At 39.3% G+C, this 17723-nt stretch overlaps 1 protein-coding gene across 5 annotated transcripts in view; it reads right to left on the bottom strand.

The window, feature by feature from the left end:
- The window catches only part of MAPKAP1 (mitogen-activated protein kinase associated protein 1), a 372056-nt gene that overhangs the window by 166442 nt on the left and 187891 nt on the right, over positions 1 to 17723 (bottom strand). For all 5 annotated transcript variants that reach the window (XM_006892559.1, XM_006892556.1, XM_006892555.1 and 2 more), the window contains one exon: positions 693 to 802. In XM_006892559.1, coding sequence (XP_006892621.1) covers positions 693 to 802 — 110 coding nt within the window. The remainder of the gene's footprint in view (positions 1 to 692; positions 803 to 17723) is intronic.

Below are 17723 nucleotides of genomic sequence, written 5' to 3'. Positions count from 1 at the left end.
ATCAGAATTCCTCTCTCATGGGAAATTAGAAAGAACAAAGCTCCAAGTTCTTGACAGATTCCATTTTCAAGACTGGAGCTCTAGGGGAGTACATAATTTATCAGGCTGCTAACAGAAAGGCTGGCAGTTTGAATCTCCCCATTGCTCTGTGAGAGAAAGATGAGCAGTCTCCTCTCATAAATATTTATAGCTTTGAAATCAAATGGAGGGTCACAATGAGTCAGGCTCAACTTGATGGCAGTGAAGCTGGGCTTCTGTTAAAGTTGTAGGTCAGCGTTGGACAGCTAACTGAAAGGCTGGCAGTTCAAACTTCCCAGCGCTCTGAGGATGTCTGTTTCCTCCTGTTAAGATTTAGAGCTTGGAAATCCAATGAAGGGTTGACCTGAGTTGGAATTGATTCCTTGGCAGCAGGGTTGCTGAGGTCTTTTTAATTGTCTTAGCTAACACAAAATATAAATGACAAAACTTCTAGAACAGATAAAAACACATTCTGACTGAGCTCCTTTCTTGAACACAAGGACAACCATAAAGTCTCCTCACTTTTTTCTTCCTTTCATAAATCTGCTATTCAAACGTTCTATCAGTGGTATCTCAAACAATTTAACTAGCCATCAAGTACACAGAAACATACATCCCAAACACACGAGTAAGGAGTAAGCTTCTACCGCCAAAATAAGACTTCACTGTCCCACCTGAAATTTTCTGGGATCCTTTTCTTCGTTTCACTGCCTTTAGCAAGATTTCCTTCATGGTGACCTTTGTGTTGTCCACCTGAATAAGGGAGAACCCATGAGCAGCATTTCTGTAGAAAAATACAAACAGTAAATCATTACCAATATTCAACTAGAGTATTATCATTTTCTGTGCTTAAGGAAGTTTAAATATAAGCATATATTAAAGTGCCAATTATTTTCAAATAGGTTAAATAAGCCAAGCCTCTCTGGTTCTTCAAAACCCACACTATGCACTTCTCATGAGAAAGCTGGGAAATCTCTTCCTGTGTCGTGTATAGCCTTGGAAACTCAATGGAGGGTCAGCTGGGAGTTAGTTCTGACTTGACAGAAATAAGTTTTTAAGTAAGAAAAGAGACAAAAAAGACAGGCATTCTAGTACTAGGAAATTAATGTGGAAAAGAGGTTGAGGTTAGGGGAGTTTTAGCTTTGTGTCAAATGGACTCTGTTTAGTTTCTAAGTCAAATACTACAATGGCTGATGATCAACAGATTTGGTTTGTGTTAGCAGAGGTCACTATAGGCAGATACTACTACAAATTAAAGCTCATGAAGCCCAAAGGAAAAAAAAAAATCACAGGGCGAGGGGAGGAAATGGGAAGCAAGATATGTAGTAGTGGATTTAGAAAAATGACAACCTAACCAATTAGGAAAGGAAAAGGTTCTAACTGGCTACTAAAAAAAAAAAAAAGGAAAGAAAGAAAAGAAAAAGTATATCACTAGTTCAACTTTAATGAATTTATTAGGCAATCTTATATTGTAACTTGCTCTACATAATTTGTTGTGTGGGGGACTGAGTGAAGGACAGAAGTGTCTGAGCAGTTGAATACATACATTCATTCATCCTATGGGAATTCTGGTGGTGTGGTCCATAGGGAGTTGCATTACTAGTCCAAAGACTTTGCCTTTTTGGTGGCTCAAATCCACCAGTAGCTCCAAGGAAGTAAGATGGGCAATCTCCTCCTATGTGATTTTCCACCTTGAAAACCCAATGGAGGATCAGCTATGAATAGGTTATGACTTGAAGGTAATGACATATTATATATTCTATTTCTACTTTAGAAGGAATGCTTGAAACTACATAGCTCTACAAAGTCAGACAGCATTACCACTAGAGTATAGATAATTATAATAGATCAACACTATGCTAGCCTACTGGGGAAAGGGCTTTATGTATTTAGGAACACATAAACACATACACAAACACACCCCAGTTAAGGAATAAATTCCTTAAAAATAAAAGTCTATCTCCTGTGGACATATAAATTCACAAAGATTCTTAATTACAATAGCAAGCAACACAACTACTACTCATTATGCTTGGGCACTGGTACAAAACGGGCCCATTCCAAATAGCTCATGTAACAAACAGGACCCAAGTTTCCAACTATGGAACACGGGAATTGACACAAGGAGTTTGGTTACTGTCCCATTTCCCCATAAGTATCTCAAAGGGGAACATGGCCAGAAAACATGGCAGAACTTCATAATGACAAGAAATTGGAAAGAAAAGCCAAGTCCCAAGCTAAGCTCTGGAAAAGCTTCCTAATGTTAAGTCTGGCTGAGAAGGGGCCTTAAACCTAGCCTGGACCCAACCAGGTGGCTGACTCTCCACAGGGGCTGGGGGCTGATCTCAAAACCAAGGGCCCAATTTGCTTTCCTAATACAGAGACATCTCCACACCACAAAATCCACACAGCTTGCTGTTTAATCCTTGACATTCCATTTGTTAAAAAGCAAAAGCCGATGCTGGTCTGGCTAGCATGATCATCCATTTTAACTTGGTCAAGTTCTTGCTATTGAACAGCAGGCCTGAGAACTGTCAAACTAATTTTACTGAACACTCTGTTACTGAATCATTCCTGAGCCCTGGCCGTTCTTTACCTCAGAAGCTGGACCCCATCCCAGAACAATCTTTAAAAGTTTATTTTACTGATCAAAGCAAAATAAGAAATAGCTCTTTTTAAAAAAAAAAAAAACAACCCAAAAAAAAACCAACAACCCACAAAACTATATTTAGGGAGTGATGCAGTAAGTGATACTTTGGCAAGAGTATTGAAATGTAAAGTGCCTTGTACGTTTATAAACTTGGGGGTATTTGCTCTGGCACTATGCCAGTTTGTGCTGGAACAAATGCCAATCATCCGCATTCAGATTTGCTTTCTCCTGCTTCCTCCTCAGAAGTCAGTATGTGCTCCATCTGTGACAATATGTTGGGCGATGGATGAGGGGGGCCTAACAGGGAACACAACTTCTTGAGTACTCATAAACTAGTACTGGCCTAGACTTCATGCGCTTCCATCCACCTGGGCTCCATCTGAACAATTTTAGATTTGAGTCTAATTATAAATTGCTTACATTCTCTCCTAATCTGCTGCTGGCTGATAGCATTATTTCAAGCCAATATGTTTATCTTTTTTCAGCAATGGCAAACTAAAAGCTCAAAAAGCAGCTCTGTGTTTGTACTAACTTTCATAAATTAAAAGTATCCTTTAAAAAGACTTTTGAACACAGGAAAATTCCTAGTCTGTATTTTTCTGTCATTTTACCAAAACGGACCTGGGTGACAAGGTTAAAGCAAGCAGAGGAAATCCCTGGCACTTATCATCCATAGGCATTACTGATAAATTGTGTGGTGGAAGAATAAAGGATTACCTTCTGTATTTTTTCATTACACTTTTCTTTTGTTACAGAATACATAAATCCATTGTGGCACAATGTAATATGTATCACCATGCTACACCTGCGGACGCTTTGGAGCGGCTGCCATGTCTGTGCAGTCAGGAATGATAAGTGAACCACCCGTGAATGTTAACGATAGTGATCATTCTGAGGTAACTCGGCTCTCCATCTTCCTTTACAGCCTCCGTGCTGAAGCCAGGGTAGCAAGGTTCATGAGAGGAAAATGAAAACAACAGTGAAGGGAGGGCACACACAGGGCTCAGAATGTGACTTCGCGAGTGTGCAGTATCTTACTCTGGGGCTCCATTTCACGAAAAACGTGCACATTAAATGGAGAAAGAGGTTCTGACCCACACTTTGCACACTCAACAAGACCTAATGAAAGTTTCCCAGGCCAGTCACGCACTCCTCTTACTTTTTTCCTACTAGACAAATGCAAAGTATGGCTCTCAATCCAAGTCTACTGTACTTAAGGAGGCAAACCCGGTAACATTTTGACTTTTAGGCAATAAACATAAATGTTTCTAAAACAGAAAAGTACAGAATAAAACTGGTTCTCAGAACTCACCTAGCTGTAACTATTAAGTTTATGTTCCCATTTAATAAATGGAAATGGAAACTTGCTGCCACAATTTTCAGCTTGACTTCCCAACAGTCTGAGTTTTATGCTTCGTTTCTTTATATCTAGGATTTTTTTTTATGAGCTTAAAAAAAGATTACTGAAATACATCTTATAAAGTCATTCTGACTCAATATAGAGCATCAGGTCTGAGATTGCAAAGATAATGCTCTTGGGGAAATTCTGGCAACCAGCAGATGAGTACGCAAATCCTGCTTTTCTTTCCCACTACATTCCTGGATGAGTTGTGGTAAATGCAGGTGGTGACTAGCCCTCAGATGAAAAGACACACAAATGAGCAGATATCCAGGCTGCGGGCCCAGAGGCTCAGCTCAGAACCTCCTCTTTCTCCTGTCCCCCTCAATAGCTTGTTTACTCCACACCTCCAGGGCAAAGTAGTTTAGGGAATCTGAAGATAAACAGCTCCTTGGGCTGCCTGTGCAGGGTTTAAGATGAAGCTCCACTCCAGGGAGCTGACTAAATGCTGCCAAGAGTGCTTCAGTCAATTCCAAGTTAGGTCCTGTCAAGTCTTGTAACCACTGAAAAGCATATGGGCATTTTAAAAAGGATTACTCACTTGAGGAATTCAGCTTTGTCCCAGTGCAAAGCCACTCAGTTACCAGGGATTTTATACCAGTATTAACCTAATATTCACACAATGAGTACTTCTCTACTAAATATTAAACTAGGGAAGCTCTTGTAGAATAAACTAGAGAGTTGAACTGCATGTCTCCAGTGGTTCAAATGCAAGAGATTTGAGGGAGAAAGAAGGGCAGTCTTCTCTCACTACAATTACAGCCTTAGAAGCTGAAGGAAGGGTTCCTATTAGTCAGAACTGACTCGATGGCAGTGAGTTTGAATCTTTCAAAGTATCAACCTGGAGGTGACAGCAGATAGAGAAGAAACAGGCATACAATTCTTGATCTGAAAGGCTTATATTCTCTTGTTATTCCAGGGTCAGCAGCAGTTGGAAGGCATGCTGTTGTGTATCACAGTCAGAACCAACCCATAGCTGACTCTCTGGTGGGCTTTCAGAGGCAGTTAATAGCTCGGACCAGCTGGTGGCCTCGAACCACAAGCTTTTGGGATTGAAGTGCAACTTCTTGCCACTAGGCCACCATAGTGGAGAAGCAAAAGCATAGGCTGAGAGTTAAATATTTGTTAGTTGAAACCTAGTTTCCTGACTAACTGAAATGTTGCCTTAATACACAGGGTCCTCAGTTGCACACAAGAAAAGAGAAGTTTACTTTGATAGTGGCTCAGTGATTAAGCATTAGCTGCTAACTGTAAGGTTGAAAATTCAAATCTACCAGCTGCTTTACAGGAGAAAGATTTAGTGATCTGCTTTCGAGGTGAGTATTGCCTCAAAAACCCTGCGGGGCAGTTGTACTCTGTGTCCTACAGGGTCACATAAATTGCAATTAATGCAAGGCACACAATATAGAAAATATTAACTCCCTTACAGAACTGTCTCAAGGATAAAAAAAGACAATCAATGAAAAGTACTTAAGAGTAAGCCAGGCAAACAGTAAGAGGATTTCACAAATGTTATTTGTCTTTTGTTCTCCTTGCCCCAAATCATCATCTCAGGTAGGAGGTCTCAGCTAAGCCCTTTTTCCTTGAGCAGAGATTGTTTATGTAGGGAAATGGGTCTCAATCCTTATTGTTAGAAATGGTAACACAAAGCCAATAAAGCACACAATTTTCTGAGCATAGTGGCATGTTGTGGGGCACTGTCAGCTAGCAGCCTTTGTCCAGGTGGCACAAATCCCCTGAAGCTCAAATGAGAGGAACCTGATTTCAAGTGCTCAGGGCTTGGCTTTCAATGTCTTTCTTTCAGAGAAAGTAAACCACAGAAGCAGGTATTTTCAACTTCAGTTTAACGCATTGGCTTTGGGCAGGGATGGTGAAGGCTATGAATTATAGTACTGCTGTAGAGAAATTAAATGAGATTTTTAAAGAACTATTTTATTTGCACAGTACAAATTATTTCCTTTTCAACAATTACAACAACAGCAGTACGAGATGGATTGACATTGTAGCAATAGGTTCACGTGTTTGAGAGATTGTGAGGATGGCAAAGGACAGACCAGGATTCAGGTTTGCTGTTCGCAGGGTTGTTAAGAGTTCTACTCAACTTGACAGCACCTAACAACTGCTTATTGTGCATGTACTAGGTGCTATATTGAGCTTTTAAAATCTGTATTTACTAATTTTATCCCTAGATGTTGTTATTTGTTGTTACTAAATCATTTCTCAACTCATGGTGACCACATGAACAACAGAACTACATCCCGGTTCTACACTCCCCACCAAGAGGATCAGTTACAGACTGGATCACTATGTCTTTCTTTCTAATCAATCTTCGTCTGGAAGTGCTGCTGAAATCTGTCCAAACCTACACTGACAAATGCAGTGGTGGCTGCACACAAGTTGTACTAATCAGAAAATGAACCTAGGTCTCATGTATGGAAGGCAAGAATTAGATCAACACTTCCCTCTACTCAAAGAAAAATACTATTAGCAGAGTTGATGAGGAGGGCACAGGATAGGGTTGGGTTCAGAGTCATTGTTCACAGGGTCATTTACAAGTCGCAGTTGTAGGCACTTAGCAACAACAAAATACTCACTTTAAAGAAACTTAATTTTGGAGGCATTAGTAATTCACCTAAAATCACATGTCTATTATAGCTCCTATTCTGGATTTAGAAAGCAAAAATATAGTCCTTATTCCAAGAAGAGGTGTACAGTAGAAGAGGAAGGCAATTATAGTTCTGTGTGGTAAGTCCAAGGATGTAGGGAAGCTTTGAGTGCTGCCAAAGCTCAGGGGTAATTCACCCCTGTGAAGTCAGGTGAGGGTGAGGGACCCAGAGGAATTTCTCAGCAGAAATGATGTCTCAAAATATAGTTTTTTTATTAGCGCTCCATTATCCTAGGCGATATGGTGGCAACACCAGAAGACAGCAGACTATAGTGAGCTGCTTAGAGTCCTGGCACTGATTTGGCAAGATTAAAGCTCTTACTCAAGAGTTACCATGGCTAGTAAGTAGAAGAGGCAGAAATCGAACTCAGGGCCATCAAATTCTAGAGGGCTTAAGAGAGTCCTTTGTAACCCAGAAGGGAGTGAATCTTGGGGATATCTGAGGTTCAGGGCGAAGAAGTACATTCAAAGAGCATATCCTCAGACCAGAACTAATCTGAAGAAAAAGCTCAACTTCCATTATCACAAGTTCAGTTTGATTCTAAATGCTCTCTTACAATAATCAGATAATCGACAGGATCCGTTCTTGAAAGACCTTGGCAAAGACAGTTTCATGAGCCACAGACTCAAGTCTGGAGAAGTGGTAATAGGCTGCCAAAAGCCATGTGCAATTCTTCAGTCCAACCAGGGCGTAATATTTCTCAACCAGCTCTGGTCCCAAATCCATGCAAATTCATTATCTAGCACTTCCAGGTAGAAATGAAAATATATGAGCAAGAGAAAGCCGTGTAATAACTGCGGCATGCCTACTTTAAAGTAAGTCCTGTGGGAATTACTTTATCCATAAGGAGAATTTACACTAGTATGAATGCCATATTATGTTTCCTCTTGCACTGAAAATTTTTTTTTAAAAGATCAAAACGTATTGTAAGAGCATGCAATGTTTGACATTGGACAAAGTACTCTTTTTCAAAATAGACATTTTCCCAAAAACAACTCGCTAGACTAATGGGCAGTGAGAAGCCAAAATGACTGCCCTCCGCCTTCTCCTTGTGTATCTTTGCCAGAGTCCTTGGGACTTGCCAAATCCGGTCATGCCTGCTTAGCTTGCTCGACTGATTGTGCCAGAAAAGAAAATAAGACACAGATGTATTTGAGCTCTTTGAGATGCCAGTAAGAGAGACAGCTAATGGCTTCATTTCGACCCTCCCCTTCCAGCTGGGCACAGGTGGGGGATAATGAGGTCCCTCTCCCTAATCAAACTCAATTATTTACTACTCTATATAACCGCAAAGACATTCACATTCAGTTCAGAATATAAAACACACCGTGGGCTACTTCCAACCACTGCCACGGGGTATTTATAACAAACTCAAGTGGCTAACAGTTTGCCTTGGCAGGAGTTTAAGTGTGTAAAGTTTTGCAAACTGTTTCTGTTCAAATATGTCCTGCTGAAATGGGGTCCCAGGCGGGGTTCCATAACTGTCAGGTCAGTGAACTGCATAACATCTGAGAATGTATTCACCATGCAGTGCAGACAGGGTCTGGAAATCAAACACTACGTTCTATCACAACCTTCTGAGAAGCATCACAGTTTTTTCAACAGCAAGACTGACATTGTATTAATAAACATTACAAGTCACTAGCCTGACATGTACACAGCAACAGCTGACAGACTCCCACATAAGCTGAGAGGAGAACAGAGGAAATCAAAATGAGACATAGTAACTAAACATGGCCAAAGGGGGTGGATCATGAAACAAAGCATATTAATGTCAGAAATGTGAGTCCTAAACTTTTAAAGATATGTAGCAGTGAAGCAAAAAATCTGGTATAATTTTTGGATACCAAATAAATTGATGATGACTATCTAAATTTTGTACTTTCACTGTTAAGTACAAAGCATATCTTGGCATAATTTCAACAGACATTTCAGTGAGAAAAGCACACATATTTAGCTTGTCTGACCTTTAAATTCTTAGAAGTACGTAATTAATATTTTCCATCTTTATTACTTGCTCCATTATTTCTGTCGCTTTAAAAAGACACAAAGAAAAATCTTTTTTTTAGACAGCAGTGGTTGCCAAAAAGGAAATCAAGTCTGATTTATAAATATAAAATTAAACAGGCTGCATGTGTTACATTTCCATACATGAGGACAATCTGGACAATGAAAATGTTTGCTAATATAACAGTATGAAAAGAAACAGCAACACAGTTGGTCCTCTATGACTCAAGCAAATAATAAATAACTAGGATAATGTATACACATATTGACAGATCTACTTTCAAACGCATCCTTTAAAAGTCATCTCAGCTCTGCCTTTTACAAATAGTATGACCTTAGGTGACCTTAGGTAATTAACTACCTGTCTCAGATTCTACCTTATATGTTATAAAAATGAATTGCTTATAAAGATCAAATAAGATAATGGATACTAGGTGCATGAAACTGAGTGGGTATACAAAAATGCTGATTTCCTTTTTCTTCTTCGTGGGCTGTAAAGTATCACAACATAAGAGTAGGAAAGGCTCCAAGCTAATAATACACTTCAATACAAGCCTCTTGACTTGGAGTGCACTTTAAAGGCAACATCAGGAAAGAGAAGTTAAAGTACCAACCCTTTCAAAAAGTTTTCATAGGAAACAGCAAGACATCTATGATATGCCTTTTAAAAATCAGCTCCTTTCTCCCTTTATGTAGGATCAAGAAACGCTGTGTTGGACATCGCAGTGTTTGAACACAGGGCTGTGGGAGCCTTCGGAGCCACATAGCAAAATTATTCACTATCTATTTGAGGTGGATTGATTCAGTGACTGGGATAATTGGGATGGGAGTGTCAGAGACAGTGCGATTGGCAAAGGACAGAGCGGAGTTTAGGGCTGTTGTACATAGGGTCGCTATGAGTCGCAAGCGACTCGACGGCACATAACAACAACACAACGACATTTCCCTTCATCACGGTCCCTTTCTAAACAGCAAATCTTTAACAGGATTTTATTTTCTTTGCTCTGTAGCTCTTGGTTAGAACTGTTTCTTCCCTGCATCCATCTAACACACAGATGGGCAGGAAAATTCTTACTGGCTTCTGTACTACAAGTCTGTCTATTTTACTGGTTTTTACTTTTCTTCACGCAAAGCTCTCATTCATAACATTAGAGTAGGACACCAACAAACAACAATGAAAAGACATCATTACAGTTGCTTTAGTCTCCAGTGTTTTTAAATTCAATTCAGTTTCACAAAGTCTGGCTGAATCAGCTTGTGGTGGGAGAAGACGACAGACAAGGTAGGTTCCCCTCCCTGAGGATGCCTAATCCGTTCCAAGATCTCATTCTTCCTTGTTTTGCTATGTCTAAAGGAACAACAGGGCTTGATATGAACACTGCTGGCATGAAGCACAGCTCTACACTTTGGGCAGAGCTGTGATCCAGAACCTTATCTATCCTTGGGAACCAGCCACTCTCATTCAGCCATCATTATTCAATCATTCGTTCAATCATCATTCAGTCATCATTAATGCTAAGGCTGGAGTAGCTTGCAATCAGCAAATGAAGAACTCTTGATTATAGACAAGGAGTCTTGGTGATGTAATGCACAACACTTGGGCTACTAACCAAAAGGACAGTGGTTTGAGTCTATCAAGTGCTCCTTGGGAGAAATATGGGCAGTTTCCTACCATAAAGATTTATTTATCTCTGAAACTTGATACAGACTCACCGAATGGGACTTGACTTGCTCACAGTAAAATTAGATTAGTTTATACACTTATTTGCCACATCTCATCCTTTCTCATATCAGTTAAGAAAAACGATTATCTTAAGAATTAGAAATCACCTGGCCTATTTGGTAAAAGAGATGGTTTCCATCAGCAGGCTCCTTATTTGCACGTTGTAAGAGCAATTCATATTCTAAATGTTGTTGTTATGTGCCGTCGAGACACCTGTGACTCATAGCAACCCTATGTACAACAGCCCTAAAACCTGCTCTAGCCGGTGCCAATCTCACTGTTTCCGACACACCTAACCTGATTATGTCCGTCACTGAATCAATCCACCTCATAGAGGGTCTTCCTCTCCTGCGCTGTCCCTCCACACTCCCAAGCATGATGTTCCTCTCCAAGGACTGGTCCCTCCTTGCAACATGTCCAAAGTATGTCAGATGAAGCTTCAGAATCCTTGCTGTCAAGGAGCAGCCTGGTTTAACTCTTTCTAGGATGAACCTGTTTGTTTTCTTAGCAGTCTATGATATATTCAATACTCTCTTCCAATACCACAGCTCAGAGGCATCAATTCTCCCTCGTCCTTGTCCAACTCTCTGACACATAGCAAGTGACTGCAAAGACCATGGCCTGTATCAGGCACACCTTAGTCTCCAGAGAGACACCATTGCTCTTCAGTACTTTGGAGAGGTCCCTAACAGCAGACTTTCCCATTGCAATACATCTTTTAATGTCCGGCTACTGGTGCCAAGAGTGTTGACTATGGAGCCAAGCAAACTAAAGTTGTTAACAATCTCAGTCTCTTTACTGAGACTGATGCTACCAATTGGTCCAGTGGTGAGAATCTTTGTTTTCTTGATACTGAGCCTCAATCCATATTGAAGGCTGCAGTCCTTGACCTTCTGAAGCAAGTGCTTCAGGTCCTCCTCAGTTTCAGCAAGCAGGGTTGTGCCATCTTGCATAAGGTAGATTGTTGATGAAACTTTGACCAAACCTGATGCCACACTTCTCCTCATACAGTCCAACCTCTCAGATAATCTGTTCTGCATAATACCAATTTTATTTTCAGGGGTTTCCAGGGGCCCAAGGCCTCTGAGCAGAGGAAGACTATTTCCAGCCCTGAGTTAGCTAGAATATCAGAGAACATCTAGAGCTGTCCCCTGTCCATTGTTCTCCCATGTAACAGTTTTCCAACCAGGGATTCAGTTAGCTAGTTCTTTAAAAATGTAAGTAGTTGCAGGGAGAAAAAAAATGGAACAATGAATGAACGGAAATCCAAAATCTCTGTAAATCTTAATTAAAATTAATAAAATAATTTTTTAAAAAGTAAGTGATTATAATAGTGAAGGTAAGAAGGAGAATTTAAAATTTTCTTTTAAGTAAATTTTCAGAGTTCTAGTTTCTAATTTTTCTATAGTGCACACATATTAACTGCACTGTAAAAATAACTAGAAGGAAGGTAAAACCTACTGATCTTTTAACATGAATTACTCAAGACTGATAGATTTTTGACAGAAATAACATGAATAGCAACTATGTAACACTACTGACATAACAAAACTGAGCTAATGTCCTCATCACAGCATTTATTACCAGTTGCTCAAGGACTACCCCTAAAACCACCAGAGTCAAACAGATTTCTAAATTCCAGAATTTAATTTTCCGTCCTTTTAGTTCAATGAACACAAAAACCCCAAACACAGGCTATTCCCCGTCTTTGAGGCTCCCCAACCCTCATCCCAGCTGAGAGAGCTCTGAGTCATCACTTAGTAGAGAAATGTCTAGGCGAACTATTTGGTCCTCATCAAACTAATACATGTAAGAGATAAATTTACTACAATAAACCAATGGTTGGCAAATACATCGAACCTATATCTGCTGGTCCATTTTTTTCTCTGACGGCTGTTATGTTACTATGGCAGAATGGAGAAGTTAGAGGGACCAGATGGCTTACAAATCTAAAATATTTACTATCAAGTCCTTTATTTAAAAAAAATGTTGGCAGATATTTCAGGAATTGTAAATTAATATAGTTATTTAACATCACTTAACAGACTTGGGAAAGGCCAAACAGAGGTATTGCTAGCTGCATGCAAAAGTAGTTTATTGAATACAGGAAAGTGGTAGGAGAATTCAGTTGGCTCAGCTCTCTGCAGTTCAGGCCTGCAAACTGCTAAAGAATTCACACTTTGTGATGGCGAAGTCACAATGTGTGAAGGTATCAATTAGAAGGAGCGTGGACCTATGCATAATATGCCATATGAAAGTATGGTAGGACAAAAAAATGAACATTTTCCAGGAGAGAGTATTTAAAATTTTCAGAGTAGTATACCATATAAATGAATTGGCCAATAAAATAATGTGCTGATAGTTTAAAATGCATTCATTGTTAAAAAAGACAAACAGTAACATGATTATCTTAATGTTTCAAATGAAGATCAGAAAACATAAATTTAAAACATCTAATACCCATTACATACAATATGATTTAATTCCATCAAAACACCATAAAATGCATTAAAGTTGTTCCTTCATATTTTGTTATTGTTTTGGGGTTTTCTTGCAACTTTTTCTTATTCTTGTTTTTATCCATTCATGTACTTTGTATTTCATGCATTTCTTCACTCACATTGTGTTTCATATGATTATCCATATATTATGTTTTATTAAATTAATTGCCATTGATCTGTGTCACTAATACCCAATCTTGTTCAGATCCCATTGGATCTTTCCCAATAATTTCACACCTTCCCTCTGCCCACCTAACTCCATGACTCTGAGACGCCTCTTCCCCTCAGCTTTCCTGCCCTCTCTCTTTTCCCTTTGGACTTTTATACACATCTTACTAGATATTCTATAAATGTTATTGTTTTGTATGTATTTAATTTATAATTTTGAGTTAAATAAAGATATATGAAATTTATAGCTAAAACTTTACATTTGTATGTATTTAAGTGGCATTTACAAAAATGAAACAAATTTGATCAAGCAGTGAGGTCTCTCTCTCTGCCTTCAAGTCAGAATTGAATCAGAGCTAACCCTCCTTTGGTTTTTGAGGCTGTAAAGTGCACAGGAGGAGACAGCCCATCTCTTTGGATTCGGATGACTAGAGAAGTGCAGCCTTTGAGCCACCAGAGTTCCCTAAGTAGGTTTCAGAAGAATTTCCTTTCCTTTAAAAGAGGTTTGTGCATCATTTACATTTAAGAAAACTTCTCTCAACAATTTCACAGTTATTTGTTATTCCCATTTACAGATTAGGAAACTGAGAGTTACAGTTGAGAATATCAAAACAATGCCTATCTGTGTTTCTTGACTATGCAAAGGCATTTGACTTTGTGAATCAAAAAACAAAAACAAAACAAAACCATGGCTAACTTTCAGAAGAATGGGAATCCCAAAACACTTCATTGTGCTCATTAAATGTGAAACCTATACTTGGACCAGGAGGCAGTTGTCATAACAAAGCAAGGATATATTGCATGGTTCAAAATCAGGAAAGGTGTACGTCAGGGATGCATTCTATCTCCATACCTTTTTCTATACCACATAGGGACCTTTTGTACCTATGTGCAGATTTATCTGGGAGGTTGGGCTCTCTGAGGAGGAATGTGGCATCAAGATTGGAGGAAGACTCATCAACAATCTATATTATACAGGTGACACAACCTTGCTTGCTGAAACTGAGGAGGAAATAAGGCAATATGGTGTGAAACTCAATGTCAAGAAAACAAAGATTCTAACCACTGGGCAAATTGGCAGCATATTGTTAGATGGAGAAGGGATTGAGATTGTTAACTGCTTTAGCTTGCTTGGCTCCATAATCAACTCTCTTGGTACTAGCAGCCAGAAAATAAAAATACGAATTGCACTGGGGAAGTCTGCTGTCAGGGACCTACCTCTCCAGGGTGAAGAGCAAGGATTTCAGTCTAGAGACTTACAAGGTAAGCCATGGTCTTCACAATTACTTGCATAAGAGAGTTAATGACTAAGGGTGACAGAAGAATTGATGCCTTTGAGCTGTGGCGCTGTAATACTGAATATACCACGGACTACTAGGAGAACTAACAGGTCCATCCTAGAGAGGGTAAAACCAGGCTGTTTCTCGGAGGCAAGGATTCTGATGCTACATTTGACATACTTTGGGCATGTTGCCAGAAAGGACATCCCAGAGGAGGGACATCATGCTTGGAAGGTTGGAGGGACAGCGCAAGAGATGAAGCCTGTGAATGAAATGGATTGACTCAGTGACTGGGGAAATGGCTCAAGCAGGGTTCAAAGCTGTAAACAGAGTCGCTATGAGTAGCAGGCAACTTAATGGCATATAATAACAACAACAACAAAGTTGACATTCACGTAGCAAGTCACTGGTGAAGCTGAGACATGTACACCGGCCTGCCTAAGGTCAAAGCCTGTGCTGCCTTACTTGAAGTAGGAAAAGAGAGTATACTGTGGTCTCCTGGTTGTGTAGTGCGTAGTGTGAAAGCCTTTGAAGGCCAGGAGGAAACTTGGGGATTCTTGGTGTTCAAGCAAGGACAGACCTACAGAAAAGCTAAGAAGGTTTAGAAAGCAAAATGGGATATAAAGAGGACCTTCCAGGCTACTCACACAGGCACCTGAAGATTCACATATTCCTACTCTACCAACCTTGTGCTGAGTACTAAGGGTATAGATCTTAAGAGTAAACACAAAAGGAAAACAAACCAAACAATCCTGCAACTTGTCCTTCTTCAGAGTTTATGCTCTTGCTACTATCTTAGGGCATGTGTGCCCATAAAAGATTACTTGGAATGTCTGTATATCCTCAACATCCACCCAGGACTCATATTTAGTGCATGTTAAATTCAAGTGAGCCTTTCACTCCAGTTAAGCAAAATTATCCAGTTAAACTGCTAGAAAACAGAAAGCAGAGAAAGAAGGAGAAAGCAGAAGTGGTAAAGAGTTCTCCAATCGAGAAATAAGTGTGGCCTATTTATTAGAGAAACAGAGCTATGCTGAGTATTGTGGAAAAGATGATCTAGGCACTGCCCTCACATGATATTTAATAATAATAATAATAATAATAATAATAATAATAATAATAATAATAATAATAGCAACAAACACTTAGAAAATGCTTACACATATCAATGATTGCTCTAAGTGCTTTACAATCACCCTATTAGAGATTCTATTATCAATCTCATTTAAGTGAGCCATAGGGAAGTTAACTCACCCTAATTGTTTATGTTAATAGGCCAAGGTCAATACTGAAGTCCAAGCAGTTTGGCTGCAGAGGCTACCACCTTCACAACTCCTACACGACAGTAAAAGCTATCCTTGTTGTGTTGGCCTTAACACAATGGATTCACATGGATGATTAGACTAACACTGAATTCCTTTCTCTTTACCTGCACACTCTCAGTTGGCTGTTAGAAAGAACATCAAGTTTGAAGTTACACGATATCAAACCAAATATTTATGCAGGATTAAGAGGAGAGGGAATGGAATGGAATGGAATAGGGATAATATTGTTAATGTCTGGTAGATCGTGTCTGAAAGTAGAGCATAACAGGTCCTCACTCGTGTTTTATTGAATATGAAAAGGCATTTGACTGTGTGGGTCAAACAAGTTACAGACAACAAAAGAGTGGTAATTGCAGAACATTTAATTATGCTATGAAATTTATACATACATCAAAAAGCAGCTATTCATATAGAACAATGAAATACTGCATGGTTTAAAATCAGGAAAGGTGTGTGTCAGTGATAGATCTTTTCTCCATAGGTATAAAATCTGTATGCTGAGCAAATAATTCGAGAAGTTTGACTATATGAAAAAGAATGTGGCATCAATTCATCAATAATCTGAGTTATGCAGATGACACAACCTTCTCTGTAGAAAGTGAAGAAGACTTAAAGTACATACTGCAGAAGATCAAAGACCACAGCCTACAATATACATTATATCTCAACATAAAGAAAACAAAAATTCTCACCACTGGACTAATAGGCAATATCATGGTAAATGGACAAAAAATTTAAATGGTCAATGATTCCATCTCGCTTGGATCCACAGAAAATACCCTTAGTACAAGCAGTCAAGAAATCCAAAGACTCAGCATAATGTCTTCCATATGCATATACATTGTATAGTGTTTTACAAGTTCATTGTTGTTCAATGCTGAATATTATTCCATTGTGTATAACAACAGCCTGGAACAGGACATGTATTACAAAAGGGAACTGAGGTCGGGGTCGGAGGAAAGTGTTTGAATGAAAAAATGACACCAATCTCTTTGTAAACCTTCACTAAAATTTAAAAAAGATATTTAGAAAGGGGGAAAAATCCAAAGATGTGTTGGGAAACTCTCCTGTCAAGGGCTTCTCCAAAGTGCTAAAGAACAATGAAATCACTTTAAAGACTAAGATGTGACCGATCCAAGACATGGCATTTTCAGTTGCATTTCAAAGTTGCACAATAAAGAAGGAAAATGGACCATGGACTGCTAAAAGAATAAATAAATAATGTCTTGGAGGAAGTGCAACCAGGGTGTTTGTAAGAGCATGGATGGTGAAACTCTGTCTCACATACTTTTGGTATGTTATCAGAAGGGACTAGTCCTTGGAAAAACACCTCATGCTGGGAAAAGTAAAGAGAGAAAGTAAAGAAGACCTTCAACAAGATGGACTGACATAGGACTAGAACAATGTGTTTTAGCATGGCGCAGATTGTGAGGATGGTGCAAGATAAGGCACAGTTTTAATCGGTGGTTCATAGAATCAAGATGATTAGCACTTGACATCACATAACAACAAAAGTGTGGTTATAACAATACCTAATGTATGTAATTGGGCTACACTGGGGATAAATGAGATAGTAACAAAACTACCAAAAACCAAATCCATGGTCATAGAGTTAAGTTTAACTCATAGGAACTCTCCAGCAAGTTTGTGAGGCTATAAATCTTAATGGGAAGAGACTGTGCTGTGCATCTCTCTTCTTTGGACCTACTGGTAGACTGGAACAGTAGACCTTTTGGTTAGCAACACAACATACTATGTATGCACTATACTACCAGAGCTCCTAATATATATGTTGTTGTTGTAGAGTACAGTCAAGTTGGAACTGACTCATAGGTAGCTCACCCTCCAGAGGGTTTTCAGAGGCAGTAAATCGCATGGAAGGAGACTGTTCCTCCTTCTCCCACAGAGCAGCTGGTAGATTTGAACTGTGTGCCTTTGGAATTGAAATGCAGGTTCTTACTACTAGGACAGCAGAGCTCCCTCAAT

Source organism: Elephantulus edwardii, unplaced genomic scaffold (genome assembly GCF_000299155.1).
Source record: "Elephantulus edwardii isolate Elephantulus edwardi_28Jun2011 unplaced genomic scaffold, EleEdw1.0 scaffold00116, whole genome shotgun sequence".
Lineage (NCBI taxonomy): Eukaryota > Metazoa > Chordata > Mammalia > Macroscelidea > Macroscelididae > Elephantulus > Elephantulus edwardii.
This window is presented reverse-complemented; position numbering and strand designations above follow the sequence as displayed.